The 15,321-nt window shown below is 44.3% G+C and overlaps 1 protein-coding gene across 1 annotated transcript; it reads left to right on the top strand.

The window, feature by feature from the left end:
- Positions 1 to 7,556: 7,556 nt before the first annotated feature.
- On the top strand, positions 7,557 to 11,744 carry LOC149835159 (anaerobic nitrite reductase HB1-like). Its single transcript, XM_090010431.1, has 4 exons — positions 7,557 to 7,679; positions 8,392 to 8,506; positions 8,574 to 8,690; positions 11,427 to 11,744. The coding sequence occupies exons 1-4, from the start codon at positions 7,582 to 7,584 to the stop codon at positions 11,562 to 11,564; spliced, it is 468 nt and encodes a 155-aa protein (XP_089866557.1). The 5' UTR covers positions 7,557 to 7,581; the 3' UTR covers positions 11,565 to 11,744.
- Positions 11,745 to 15,321: the final 3,577 nt, after the last annotated feature.

Below are 15,321 nucleotides of genomic sequence, written 5' to 3'. Positions count from 1 at the left end.
AAAATAAAACTTATAGGCAATAGAATTTTAACTCTAAACTTATTGCTTGCAAACCAAACGCTTCAACCATCTTCATATTTTTTTGATAGGCAAGCTGGGGTTAGAAAGACCCCTACCAGTTATACAATACCATTTGGGTTTTGAACCTGCAATGTCACACTAGCTGCTCCTACCAGTACGGATGCACACGAGCTGAGCTTGACATGTTCATGTTAGGCTTGCTCACATAACTCGGGGGCTCGAGCTCAGCATGAGCCTGAACCAATGGTGTTCAGGCTCGGCTATCGTGCTAAGCCGAGCTCAGCCTGGACTTATTCTGGGCTCAATAGGCAGAGAGAGAGAGAGAAAAAGAGAGATTAGCAGGGAGCAAGAGGATCCCTTTTCTCTTCTGATTTCAGAGACTAGAAAGAGCACCTTATCATCCTTCCACGCTCACAGCAGACAACAGCTTGACATCAAGTGTTTAACAATGCTCTCATCTTCAACCTTGAAGCTGTTGCTCTTCTTGTTCATATCTTGACATCAAGTGGCTAACAATGCTCCCATCCTCAACCTTGAGGCTGCTGCTCTTCTTGTTCCAGAGATGAAAGAAGAAGCTATATTTTTGAATCTTGCCAACTTTAAGCCAACACACACTTGGATTGATCTACATCCCTTGGGTTGTGAAAGAGACTCGAAATTCTACTCCAATCGACCAGGTAAATAGTGATCGGTGGCATCATAGAGAATTCAAAACCAGACCTGCCCACGATCCTTGAAACGACCCTCGACACCAAGGCCCATTGTGCCCCCACTTGTTTCCGTCTAAGTTTGTAGAGAGAGAGAGAGAGAGAGAGAGAGAGAGAGAGAGAGAGAGAGACGAACTATAACCATCAACATTACGATACGAAAACAGGTTCAACCAACATTGAACCTACCGGGTAACCAAACACGGGCCCAAGACATGCCAAGGAGCCCAAAAAAGGAAAAAAGAAAAGTAGCGATGCAAGGAGAAAAGGAAGAAATAAACAAGAAACAAATACAGTTAGGCGACGAGCATCACCATGGATCATGAATGGTCCCTGGAGGCAGATGGTGTTGCAGATCAGGGATGTTGATGTGGAGAATGGCGTGTACGTCCGCCAAAATACGGTTCACCATTTTGTTGAACACTGCCGGAATATGCCGAAAAATAGCATTGTTGCGAGTCATCCATACGACCCACCATGACGAGAGCAGCCATGTTCGCCAAATAATACGCCATTTATTGCAATGACGAACTTGTTGAGGAACCCACAACAAATCGTTGGCGAACGATTCCTGGCGCACGCTAACCCCCGGCTTATTCCAAGTCACCTTAAAGATGTTTTGAAAAACAGAGCACTCCCAAAAAAGGTGGAAGGCAGATTCTTCAGCCGGCTCACACAACACACATTTACTCGGCAGATGAAATCCGATGGATTTGAGAAAGTTGTCAGTCTGCACTCGATCGTGTAAGATTTGCCAAGCGAGGAAACATGATCTCGGAGTGGGACCCTTGCCCCAGATCAGGTTTGTTGGGAACCGGTCCACCCCCGACGGAAGGAGAGCGAGGTAGCCTTCTTTTGAGCAGAAAAATCCGTTCAGAGCAAGGTTACGACCAAAGAACTGAGACTGCGAGTCAACATTGCCATTATGAGACAGAATTGCAGACCATGCTTGGATCCATGATCGCCGAAGCTTTGACATAGTTCGCTGACGCACGCTTGTGGCCCCCACCAAAGATTCCACACCACTGTATTTAGCTAGAAGCATGCTTGCACACGGAGACCCAGGTTGGTGTGCAAGCTAGCTCTGCTTCACGACCAGAATCATACTCCTCAGTCGGGAATCCTTGATTCCCAAACCCCCCCTATTTGGGGGAAGTCGAAGAGTGTCCCACCCTATTAGGTGGCGCTTGTTTTTGGGACCTCGCCCAGACCACAGGAAGTGCGTCACTACCTGAGCTGTCTTCTTACTAACCCCCATAGGCATCAGAAACATAGACATAAAAAATTCTGGCATAGCAGAAAGAACGTGCTTGATTAGAGTTAGTCTACCCGCGATAGAAAGGTAGGACGCTTGCCAGCCCGATATTTTTTTTCTGAACCCTTTGGATAGTAGTGCTCTAGGTTGCCGTTGATACACGACTGATTTGAGGCGGCAAACCCAGATAAGAAAAAGAGTTATCCAAAACCGAGCATCCGAATATCCGCTGGCCCATGTCCAACATTGATGGAGGGGCGTTGACCATGGATAGACAACACTTCTCATAGTTCAAGGATAGACCTGACATCGATTGAAAAAAAAGAAGGACAAGCTTGAATCTTAACATTTGTTGGATGGAGGCCCTTCCGAAGATAATTATGTCATCAGCGTAGGTCAGGATCTGACTACGACACTCTTGAATACCGAGAGATTCAATTAGATCACCCTCCACTGCCCTCTTAACCAAAACCACCAGGCCTTCAGAGACGACGTTAAAGAGTAACGGAGACAGATGACATTATTGTCGAAGACCACGACCAAGTTTGAACTGTTTTCCTTTGACCCCATTGATCTGCAACTGAGATTGGGCATTGGTTACCAGCTCATGCACCCAGCTAGAGAAACACCTACCGAAGCCCAAGTTTGCCAACATGTTGAAGAGGAACAACTAATGAACCGAGTCGTAGGCTTTATGAAAGTCAAGATTCAGGGTGAAAAAGGCCCCCCCACTGATCTTTAAGGAGTGCAACACTTCTGTGGCCAAAATGAAGGAATGTTGAAGTCTTTTGTTAAGAATGAAGGCGAACTGTTCCTCCGAAAAAATCTTAGGAGCAATGGACTGCATCCTGTTAGCTAAGACCTTTGCGATAATGCGATATAAACTCCCTAACACTAATATAGGTCTAAACCGCGAGATATTCGATGCAGCTTCCTCCTTGGAAATAAGCGACACAATTGCTAGGTGAGAATGAACCGACAATCAGCCATTACGATGAAACTCGGCGAAGACACTAAGAATGTCACTCTTAACGCATTGCCAGAATATGCGAAAGAAATCCACAAGATACCCATCAAAACCTGGAGCTTTCCACCCAGACGACTCCCGCACCGCCGAGGCAATTTCTTCTTCGGTGAACAAGCCCTGAATCGAGTTGGATAGCGCTCGATCCATGGACAAAAATAAAGTTGAACCCATATTGCCACCTACAGCTTGGTTGCAGGAATACAGGTTAGAAAATAGTTGGAGACAACATTGATTACCTGATCGCCCGAAAAGGAGACACCATTGATATACAGAGTGTGAATCGCATGTCTTCGATGCCTGTGAGACGCCAAAGAATGAAAGAACCTTGTATTCCCATCACCCGCTTTAAGCCAAGTCACCCTTGACCGCTGCTTCCAACAAATCTCATCCTTTAGACGCCACGATTACACTAGAAGAGTCAGCTCGACCGATCTAGCATTGAGACATTCAATATCTGATGCATTCATATAGGACGTATCCAAGAGAGACTGATTGATAAAAGCCAGCTCTCGCTCCCAATCCCCTAGATTTTGAAATTTGCTTATTCTATTGGAAATAAGCCAAGATTTGATATCGCGGGATAGACGAAAAAGCTTAACCATGCATCTTGTAGCCGCCCGTACTGCAAAGCAAGGTTTATTCCAAGATTGATAGACTAACGACTCGAAGCCCGTCTCCTTAAGCCACCATTGCTCAAATCTAAATGAGCTATCGCCGGTGAAGCCTTGACCTCATCGGATAACAATCTGACTATGGTATGAGACAGATGGTGGAAGAAGGCAACAAGAGATGTCATTAATAGAACTCAGCAGCTCTGACGAAACGAGCACCCTGTCTAGCAGACGGAAGCACGATGTAGATCGTCGATTGGACCACGAGAAAGCTTCACCAACATGGGGAACGTGGTACAACCGGTTCATTTGAATAAAGTTTTGGAAGCCCCTCATTGAAGCTGAGTAATTAACTGGAATGCTAGAATCGATAGGAGACATAAGGCAGTTGAAATCTCCCATGATAATATGCTGGTCCCCGAATGAAGCAATTACCCTATTTAGGTCCAACCAAAACTTCTCCCGACGGCTTTGACGGTGGGGACCATACATCATAGTGACCACTGCTGGAATAGTCTTAGGAGGTAAGGGAAGAATGATGGATATAGAAAATGTACCTTCGTCCACCCGTTGAAAGGCTAGAGAATGCTTTCCGAGGATGAGGATGCCTCCCGCATATTGAGTCGCAGGCTTGAAGAAGAAATCTGCACCACGCCAGATTTCGGAGACGACGAAGCTCGAGATATCTGCCATCTTCGTCTCACAAAGTGCAATTAGATCGAGCTTTTCTTGACTGATCCAACTTGCCAGGAAAAGACGTTTGGTGGGGCAATTCAGTCCCTGAATATTCCAACACAAGATCTTCATAACTGAAAGTCCGAAAATACCCGAGGAGTGCGAATCCTCACAGACCGCCTAGGAGAGACCCCAGACTCGCCGGAGGGAGATAGCGAAGTTCGACGATGTCTCCTAATTGAGAGACCACCCCACCCAGGATGAGATAACCCCTCGACCGAAGGAGACAGGGTGTTGATGGACAGGATATGCCCATCATCCGCGACCAAGGTCGAAAAACGATCTGCGATCGCGGCAACGGACTCACGCATAACAGAATCGACGCTGAGGAGCTGAGCTTGGGAAAGCGCGAGCTTGAGCCGCCGAGCTGCATCGTTCACAGACAGACCTAAAAAGGATGAGAGTTGACCACTCATAGATGACGAACCCGCAATTGACGGATAGGCCAAGTTTGGGGAACCCTCCAGGCCTGCGAAGTCGCCCTCCCGGATGAAAGAGTAGGTGTTCAATGCAAACGGAGCCTTACAATACACGGCTAACATAGGGGCACTTACCAAACTGATGGAGACCAGGCGAATCAAACAGACAATGCACTTGGTTGAGATAGACGAAACCAAGACTGAAAGACCATCAACCAGCTTGAAGAAGAAACATTGTCGGATCGGGACTCCTGAAAAAGGCGACCTGTGGTCCCGAGCAAGGAGAGAGTCCTCCGAGAGATGAGACCTCTTACGCGAGAAAGGCCCATACTCAGAAGCCCCATGGGTCGAAGCAAACGAAATATAGGATGTAGCAACTGCCGAGGGGCAGAGAGAATCCTTAGACGCCAAGGCGACACCTGACGGTCCTCGATCCCCCTCAAGCTCGAAGAAAGGATCCACCAAAAGGTTCCGCAACAACATAACCCAAGACTCAGACTACCCGGGAAGCCACGACAGCCAACATCTTCCTGACCGAGGCCAAGATGCCTCGTCACACCCGCCACTCCACCTGAAAACCTGCTCCACTTCGAAACACGAGCCCAGAAAGGAAGATACTTCATATGATGATGATGATGCCAGCAGACTCGCACCCCGAGGCTGCAAAGAGCCCCTTGCCGACACAGATACACAAACACCGCCACAGAGCCGCGGTGGCCTGAACCCCAACGCCCCCGAAGGAGAGCAAGATGACGACAGTGGACGAAGAACATCCCTGCTCACCCAAGAAGACCTCGCAACGTCGATAAAGGGCCCCACACTATCCACCGATCTCTGTACGGCTCGAAAACTAAGTGGCCAACACGACCACCAAGACAAAGAGAGGCGAGATCTCGATAAATGGATCGGGGAGAGCCTGCTTGCCTCACCTCTGGCCTTAACAACTTGAGGCGGGGGCTCAGGGTAGGGGGATCGAGGCGGTGGTGGGGAAGCATGGGGGTCGAGGTGAGGGTGTGACGGTCTCGATGTGGGGGCGAGACAACTTTTTTAATTATATATATATATATTATATTATATAAAATATAATATGAGCCGCACCTTATCAAGCTTGGTAGGCCGATCATGCTCATTTGCTTGACTGAGCTTTAAAACTTAGTTCAGGCTCCGCTCATTTATGGGATGAGCAGAGTCTGAGATGAGCTTTACCGAGTGGAGCCTGAGCCTGCTCGACTCGTTGTGCATACCTACCTACCAAACAAGCGGAGCCCCGTTTGTTTCAACCACCTTCATTCTATAATATAAAATATATATATTATTAATAAACAAATCTATACATGCCGAGCAGAAACGAACATTGTTTTTTCATGTTCAAGCTCGTCGAACCTATTTCACGAGTTTCAATGAGCTCATGACTAGGGGTGGCAATCGGTTCGGGTTGGCGGGTCGTGTCGGCGGGTTGGCGGGTCAGCATACCTCAACACGAACCTGACCCATTTATTAAATGGGTCGGCTGTGGCAAACAAGAACCCGACCCATTTATTAAACGGGTAACCCAACATGACACGTTTAACCTGTTTAATAAACGGGTTGGGTCGGGTAAACGGGTTGGTGGGGCGGGTTCAGGGTTTTACATTGAAAAGTTTACTGGTTGGCGGGTTAGCGGGCCAGGTTCCCGACCTGCCTAACTCGTTTATTAAACGGGTTGGCGGGTTGGCATACCCCTAACACGAACCCGACCCATTTACGACATGAACCCGAACCCGACCCGTTTACGATACGAACCCGTTTAAGCCAAACCCGAACCTGGCTAAAAAACCAGTTGGCGGGTCGTGTCAGAAATTGCCACCCATACTCATGACTAAAGAGCCGCGAGCAACTCATCCCCGTTTCCAGCCTTAATCTCTGATGTGATTTTCTTTCAGTAAATCCAAGAAAAAAAAGAGAGAAGCGAAACCATGTTATAAATTGAAATGAATTTAAAAGCTTGTAATAAATTGAAATCCTTTTTGTTGTTCTCCTCCATTGGAGCTGGCGTTTTTAATAATAGCAAGGTGCCGTGTCGTGTTTTTTTTTTTTTTTTGATTTTAGATAATGTTTAATGAAAAGGGAAGACCGGCCGTAGCATGGATCGAAGGGTCAACCCACCTTCCTCCCCCAGTTGCCAAAATCAGCTGCTACCGGACAATTAATAGATAACCCATCTGCCCACAGTATAAATCTTAATGGATCCGCCATTATGCGGTGGGTCTCCAGACCCAAGTAGATCAGTCGATATTTTGAAAACATCATGTTATTCTCGAAACCTTATAAATAATCCGGAAAAAAGAAAAGATGTATGCAATAAGTTGCCTATTTTGAAAATATCATGTTCGTATTGCTATGTAATTTGGGTTAATAACGCGCTATTAACATTTTTGCTCGCCCAATATAACCCGAACCCGATCTTTGGGTGTGGGTGGGATTGCCTGTCAGCTGGGTGGATTAGGGCGCACCATAATGGGTCAGATTTCTGACCCGTCGAATCCAAATCCTTGTTGTTTGGAGCAACATGCAGTTTCCGCCCACGGTATTAAGCTGAAGAGTGCTGTCAACGAATGCTGGAGAAGGCCATCCATTGAATGCTTGAGAAGGTCATATATATCTCGTTTTATCAGAGAGAGAGAGAGAGAGAGAGAGAGAGAGAGAGAGAGAGAGAGATGGCCTTTCGAAACTTGAAGGGACGCTTTCTCTCTGATCGGATTTCCCTATATAAGGACACGGACCACTGCCCTGCTCAGCGAAGCATAAGAGAGAGAGAGAGAGAGAGATGGCATCATTCACAGAACAGCAGGAGGCATTGGTGGTGAAGTCATGGGCAGTCATGAAGAAGGATGCTGCTACATTGGGCGTCAACTTCTTTACCAAGTGGGTAACCTTTTTTTCTGGCCTTGATTTGAAGTCTTTATTTTTCAATTTCATTGCTTTAACTAGAGTTGCTAGGTTGGTCTTATTGGGATTGGGATTGGGTAATGAGATGAGCTGGGCTTGGAAATGATTCGTTCGAACTAGTGAAATAGGTTCGACAAGATCTACTTGTACGACTAATGTTCGTCTCGGCTGTTTGGCCTGCAAGCAATGAGTTTAGAGTTCAAATCCTTATATTTATTTTGTAAATGAGCCAGTTTGAGCTTTAGCTTAGTAGTTTAGGGTTCAAGTTGTATTGTTTTCAACTTTTAAAAATATATAATTTTTGTAGATGAGCTTTCTCTTGGCTCATTTAACTCGGGCTTTTCATCAGCTCAAGCTCGGGTTGACTGGGCACAAGAAACAAACCAAGCTCGAAGACCCTTTGTTTTGTTTGTTCGTTCAGTCGTTTACCAGCCCTAATTGGGACCATGGGGCTGGGTACAGATGGACCCGAACAGAGCCGTACTGGTTCAAACGTGGTTGCTCTCTTTCGAAAAGACTGGACCTGGGTTTGTAGATGGGGATGGGTCTAGCCAGACTCGAACATCCCTCGCCCACCATGATTCAGGAAGGCTCACTATGCATGAGCTGAGTTGCCTAAAGTCAACCACTTGACCGAGTCTATTTTATTATTGACTGACGCAACAGCTTCCTTTTGAGAAAAACTCAGGATATTTGAGATCGCCCCATCTGCCAAACGGCTGTTTTCCTTCCTTCGTGATTCGGACGCACCGCTTGACCAGAATCCCAAGCTCAAAACCCACGCCTTTTCCGTATTTGCCATGGTACAGCTCACCACTCTCTCTGTGTGTGTGTGAAAATCTTTATGATGGTAATGGTTGATATTTGCAGACATGCGACTCTGCAGTGCAACTACGGAAAGCGGGGAAAGTGACAGTGAGAGAATCGAGTCTGAAGCACCTTGGTGCTACCCATTTCAAATATGGGGTCGTTGATGAACACTTTGATGTAAGATTCAATTTTTCACCTTTGCTTAAACAGTTGTTCCTTAGAAATCACCTTTGTTTTGAGATGACAATCTTAATCATGGAGCCCCTTACGCTTCCAATATATATAATCCTGCTTACAATTTTTAACACATTTGTTTTGAGATGACAATCTTAATCATGGAGCCCCTTACGCTTCCAAGATATATAATCCTGCTTACAATTTTTAACACATCTCACAATTATTCAGCTTTGTCTTGTACCATCATAAAGTCAGATTGATAGTCCTATTGTATGCCTTTTCACTTGGTGTTTTTTATTTTTGAACTTCTGCATCTTTAATTCGAGATGATTTTGAGATCTACATTGGTTATTGCTGCATGCATTTCATAATTCAGATGTTTGTCTTTATGATGAGATGATGATTTTAGCGGTCTTATGGTTGTTTTCTTCTATAACTGGTTTTACATATAATCATTTAAAATATAATTGATCTGGTCATTTGCCTATTCAACGCACAGTTGCCTTCAGCTTACTAAACCTTGGCGCTATGCTTCTCATAAATTCTTTCAATCACTTGTCGACCTTGATTGATCAACACTTCAGTGATGCAATATCGAAAATATAAATCATATTGCCATGAACTTAGATTCCTTAATCAACTCCTTGTTGTGTTGATCAATATGAACAGTACTATTTCTCTGTCAGAATGCTATCTCATGAATGACCTGCCTCTCTTTTCCGGGTTCTTATCCTGTCACTTTCTCTTGATTGCAGCACTGCATCTTTTTAGTTCCCTAACAAAAGATTTGTTGCTTTGGCTTGCCCATGTCCTGTATATGGGACAAAATGCTAAACTCTGTTTCACTAGGCCACTTGAGCATACTCTTACTCCTGCTATAAAAATGAAAACACTGTCAAGGAAGGACCTATTCAGAAGTTTTTTATATTAAGTTATCGATAAACTTGCTTTTTCATGACCAATAATCACTTTTATATTTTAGGAAAATTATACAACTTCCATGTGCATTAAAATTGTAGCACTGTTTTTGCATCATATTCAGTTAAATATGTCATAGACCAATAAAGTGATGAACTAGTTCAGGAATGCTTGAAACAGACGAGGGTACATCTTTAATGAGGAATAGGGATGTGAATTCTGATTTCCCAAGGATGCCAATGTGTGGCGGTTTCTTTGATAAAGGACTGTTGAGTAATAAATTTTCTTCTGTCCCTGCTTCAGATTTGGTAATATAGATGTGTTAGTACAGCCATTGACGTTCCTGAAAACTGCATTATTGGCCTTGTGTATGACTCATTGAGTCGCAAATCCTATTCAGTGGCCTATTAGCAATCTGCATAAAGACCAATGCTGATTTTCTGTTGGGAAGGTCTTTTGTTAGCTGGGGTGGTTACGACATAGCATAGGTGATTGAATCAATGGATAAGTGGTCCCTTTTGTATGCCTTCTGATATTCATGGAGATGTTTTCCTTGTTTTAATATTTTTTGGTTGTCCAAATAAATAGCAAAGCCTATTCCTTTTCATATCATATATTGCAAAAACTTAGTTGGCCTATTCTGCCAGTTAGGTTATGAGAGTGTATCTCAGGGACATGGAATTTTGAGATCAACCATTGGGTTGGTACTGGTGGCAAGAACTTTATTGAAGTGGATGTATTTTTTCTGGTATAAATTAGATGATAAAAACAGGTTCCGCCATTTTCTACCTCAAAATTCATCTAGCACCAATTCATGAACCCCAACATGTAAATAATTCATGAACTTAGTCATGTTTCCTATGATGCCAGATGTAATCTATGACATGCTGCAACTTCTTCTGTCATGTTCTATTTCCGTAGTTCATTGACAAGGAACAGTATTAGAGGTTACTTTCAGCTCTGCTTTGCATGTGTTCATGTCCCATAGGTTTAAAATAGTTTTGCGCGTTACTTTTTTAACCAGTTCAGCTCTAAGTGATTTGAACAATGGTTCATGAGTCAAAAAGATTTAAGACAGGGGAGCAGCCCTGTTGAAAGTTTTTAATTCCTTTTCCTGCACTCAGAACAATGTGCTTACGGATGGGGAAGCTCTTGAAAATTTGCCTAACCAAACACTCGTTGATCTTAAATCAAAGAAAATGTTTCTTGGATTGATATAGGCGAGTTGAATTCTGCCTAGCCCAAAGCTCAATGATCTTAAACAGAAGAAAATATTTCAAAGGTATGAAGTGATAAAGGAAAAATATAAAGCATACTAGAAGCTGGCACAATCATTCTTGTCAAGGTGTGAAGCGGTGATTTCCTTCTGAAAGACAAAAAAAGGTTATCCAGTAATGAAAGAAAATATAGGATATCAGAAGCAGGCTAAAAGGCATGTAGTGATGAAAGAAAATATAGGATATCAGATCCATATCGTTCTTGTCAAGATATGAATTAATGAAACAAAATGCAGCCAGAAATTGCAAATTTGTTTTTCTTTGCATCATATCATTTCTTTGACAAAGATCTAACAGTACATGACAATGGAAATCAACCGGAAGTTGTCAACATACTCAGTTTGACCTGAGACCAGCAAGAATGATATATAGAGACCAATTCTCTGTCTTGTTCTCTTCTTTTCTGTTTGCATATTCGACATAATTTTAGTTCCTGTTAATTTATGGTGTTCTCTCTCTCTCTCATGCGCAAGCACACACACATACAGACGGGTGATTTCTGCTATTTGGGTGGGTTTTGTGATGCGTTTTGGTAATTCAGGTTGCGAAGTATGCTCTTTTGGAGACGATAAAGGAAGCTGTCCCAGACATGTGGTCTGTGGATATGAGGAACGCCTGGGCCGAAGCTTTTAATCAACTTGTCGCAGCCATCAAAGTGGAGATGAAGCCTTCTGCATAGGCGGTTGCATGTTTATATGGCAATTAACAGATATTCGGGTCAAGGATTTAGTAATCGTCAAGAGTTTCAATTAAGATTTAGTTGTGTGTGTGGTGAAAATGTTCTCTGCATGCTTCGGTTGGTGTATGGTATCAGTGATCCTTCTCTTTTAAATAAATTGTTTCGGACTTTCTGGATGAATTCTTTCCCTCTACTGCATGGTGTTTGCTTCTCCCAACAAACTTTTTTAATATTTGTTTTCTTTAATGAAAATGGTGTTTTTACCCAGTTGTGTCTGATATTATAGGAGGTGGGCAAGGAATGAAACTAATTTTGTACATCATTTTGGCTGTATATAGTTTCTCAATCAATGGAAGGGGGCCTAACCCCCAAAAACACTTATCCAAGAAAAAAAAATCCTAAATTCAAAATTCAAGACCAGGGTCAGTCTTGAACACATCAATACAGAAGAAGGGGTCTTATCATATGGCGTATGATATGATCCTGCCATATGCCAGTAAACAAATGACTCTTTCTTCATTATACCTGGTTAAGTAAACAACCAGCGTCATTTGAATTAGGAACAGGTCATTCTCAACTGAGAATCCAAAAGCATGACTATGGGTCAAAGGGTCAGATCTGTGACCAATTTTCACAGGATTAAGCATTCTCAACTGAGAATCACAATCATAATTTGCAGTTTCTCATGTATCATTTACAAACCTTCTCACCCTGGACCTTGGATATAGGGCCATTTAATTTAATCATGACCCCATACCACCCCGGTGGTTACCCATGTGGCCAGCAGGGTCCTGTGTCAAGCTGAAAGCCCAGAATTGATTCCTGCTAGTACCCAGCTCTTGGTGGGGGTTTTTCTTCATCATAAAAAAAAAAAGATCATGACCATGAAGGCTAATGATGAATAATGAATCCATGCTTTCTATTTATGCATGGAGAGAGACTTTTGTCATTCTTGCCCTCTATTTCACCGTTAAGGCTAGTACGGATGAACTTGGCCCTTTTCATCACAGTGAAAAAGAAAACAAATTGACGCGCTCTGCTTCATGTCATATAATCGCTGCACATTATTTAAACTTTACACAGTTTTCAGCGGAAACAATTGGCACAAAATCGAAATTGTAATACTATCTTTCACTAGCACTCAGACCCTAGTAAGCCGAAAGGCCAGAAAGCCAAAGCCTGGAGAGGATCTCTATATCTGGAGAGGGAGCCCAAGTCTAAGAAAAGGAAGGATCAGACCAGTTAAGTAGCATCTCTATATCTGGAGAGGAAGGATGCTGATATGGCTCTTCCTGCTGAGGATATCCAGCAACCTAGTTGGCAGGAAGGCTGCCTTCCCCCTAACCATTCCAATGTAGGGATGTCAGTGGACCGGGGGACAATGGGGCCCCGCTCCTCCTCTCCCCGTTTGGACCGGGGATGAAGGACACATAATGGGAATGGAGGCGGGGATGAAGGTTAAAATCTATCCCCGTGTGGGGATATGGACTTAGGCTTTCCCCCGCCCTGCCCCGTCTCCGTCCCCATCCCAATCCCCGCCTCGCTCGCGTTTGGACCGGGAATGGAGGACTTGAAACGGGGATGGAGGCGGGGATGAAGGTTAACATCTATCCCCGTGTGGAGATATGGACTTAGGCTTTCCCCCGCCCTGCCCCGTCCCCGTCCCAATCCCCGCCTCGCTCGCGTTTGGACTGGGAATGGAGGACTTGAAACGGGGATGGAGGCGGGGGTGGAGGTTAAAATCCATCCCCGTGCAGGGAGGGAGGTTCAGATTTTGAGACGGGACAGGGGTGGTGACCTTGTCTCCCACTCTCGCCCCGGTCCACTTCCATCCCTATTCAAGTGAGAGCTCTCAGATGGAATGTTAGGGGCCTGGCAGGTGGTGGGTGCGTAGGCAAATAGCCTAGACCTTGTTTCAGCAGAAAGCCAACATTGGGGAAGGAGAAAATTACCGAAATGGAGAAAGATTTTCAGAAATATCGTATTTTTTGATAATTTTACTTACCGTTTCCTATCATGATGGACTCACTCCCTCGATATGGGGATTTATTTACAAAATGTTGCTCATTCACCGTCAGATGATTAGTAACACCCATGTCAGGGTACCAATAATCGCCCCCACTCTGTTGCATGAACATAGCTGAAAAAGCCTTCGGGATGTTCTAATAATCTTTTGCAGTGTGATCGTGCTTGCCGTAGTATTGACATGTTTTAGGTACTTGTTGATTTGAGTTTCCTTGATTGAAGTTGTTGTTTGAACGAGAATTATGCTCGTGTCACCTTTCTTGATTCTAGCGACCTCTGTAGAAGCCATGTCCTCAGCCTCTACCTCGAGTGGCACAAAACACAATTTAGGTTGATTCTTGAGTTTCAGACGGTTTTGAGTGCAATAAGAGTACTCACTTTTCTTGATTTATAAGCAGATCATATACATCAGCAAAGTCATGAATAATAAAGCCAGTTGTAACAGATGTTTCAAAGCTTTCATACTGGATGGGCAACCCATTGAGAGTTATCTGAATAAGATCTATGTCATCAACAAGATGATGCAAGGCAGCCAACGAATTAGATAAAAATCTGATTTTGTCGAGGTATGCCAACGTGTTCATTGATTCCTTATTGATAAAAGTTAACTCTTTCTTCAACATCATGATTTGCAACAGTGATTGCGAACCATGGACTTTCTTCAGCGATGTCCAAGCATCACGGGCAAACTTAGATCTTATGATTTGTCCAAGGACCACTTTAGAGTCTATAGCTTTGATCTAGCTCAGAGCTAGTTGGTCGACTTTTCGTTAGGTGTGATAGTTAGGTTTGACTACTTGTCTTCCTTCTTTGTCGGTGACAAATTCGATGAGTTGAGAAGACGACACATCAACAAAACTTAAGAAGACTTGACTCATCATGACTGACCAGCTACAAACGCCAGAGAAGATAGTTTTTCTCGATTCAGTTTAATCGATATTAGACTTGCCTCCATGTTCCACTGAGTTGTTGATGCAGTGAGTATCATTGAGACAAACAAGTTGGATGCCATTGATTTGCTCATTGGAGTAGGATGCTCAGATGCCATGAAAAAGGAAGGATAGGGTTTAGGAAATGCACAGTCACACGTTATGCGTGAGATGTGAGAAAAAAAAATTCATTAAGTTTGCACGATAGCTTATGGTTATATTTGTAGCCAGAGTCTATCTTAACTGTTACATGATTTTAAGAAATAAGTTACATGGAGATTACTTGATAAGATACTAACAAACAAATATCATTTGGCTAACAGTTGCAATAGCCGAATACACGATTTTAGGAGATTTAATCACAGGATAATAACAGTCTACATTTGCCGATTTTTGAGGAGTTGAGGATCAGCAATTGCTTAATGGATAACGATCAGTCGTTAATAGGGATGGCAGTGGGGCGGGGCGGGGCGGGGGACAAGGTCTCCACCCCCGCCCCGCCTCAAGATTTTATCCTCCACCCCCGCCTTCATCCCCGTTTCATGTCCTCCATCCTCGGTTCAAACGGGGATGAGGCGGGGCGGGGCGGGGATATTGCGGGGAAAAGTGGTCGGGGTGGGGATGAGGCGGGGATCGTGGCGGGGACGGGGCAGGGCGGGGAAAAGTGCATGTCCATCCCTGCCTCCACCCCCAGACGGGGATGGATTTTAACCTTCGTCCCCGCCTCCATCCCTGTTTCATACCCTTCATCCCCGGTCCAAACGGGGCGAGGCGGGGCCCCGCTTTCCCCCGGTCCACTGCCA

The sequence above is a fragment of the Nuphar pumila genome, chromosome 6 (assembly GCF_984573655.1).
Source record: "Nuphar pumila chromosome 6, dmNupPumi1.hap1.1, whole genome shotgun sequence".
Lineage (NCBI taxonomy): Eukaryota > Viridiplantae > Streptophyta > Magnoliopsida > Nymphaeales > Nymphaeaceae > Nuphar > Nuphar pumila.
Note: the sequence above shows the minus strand (reverse complement) of the source record. Positions and strands in the feature narration are given on the sequence as shown.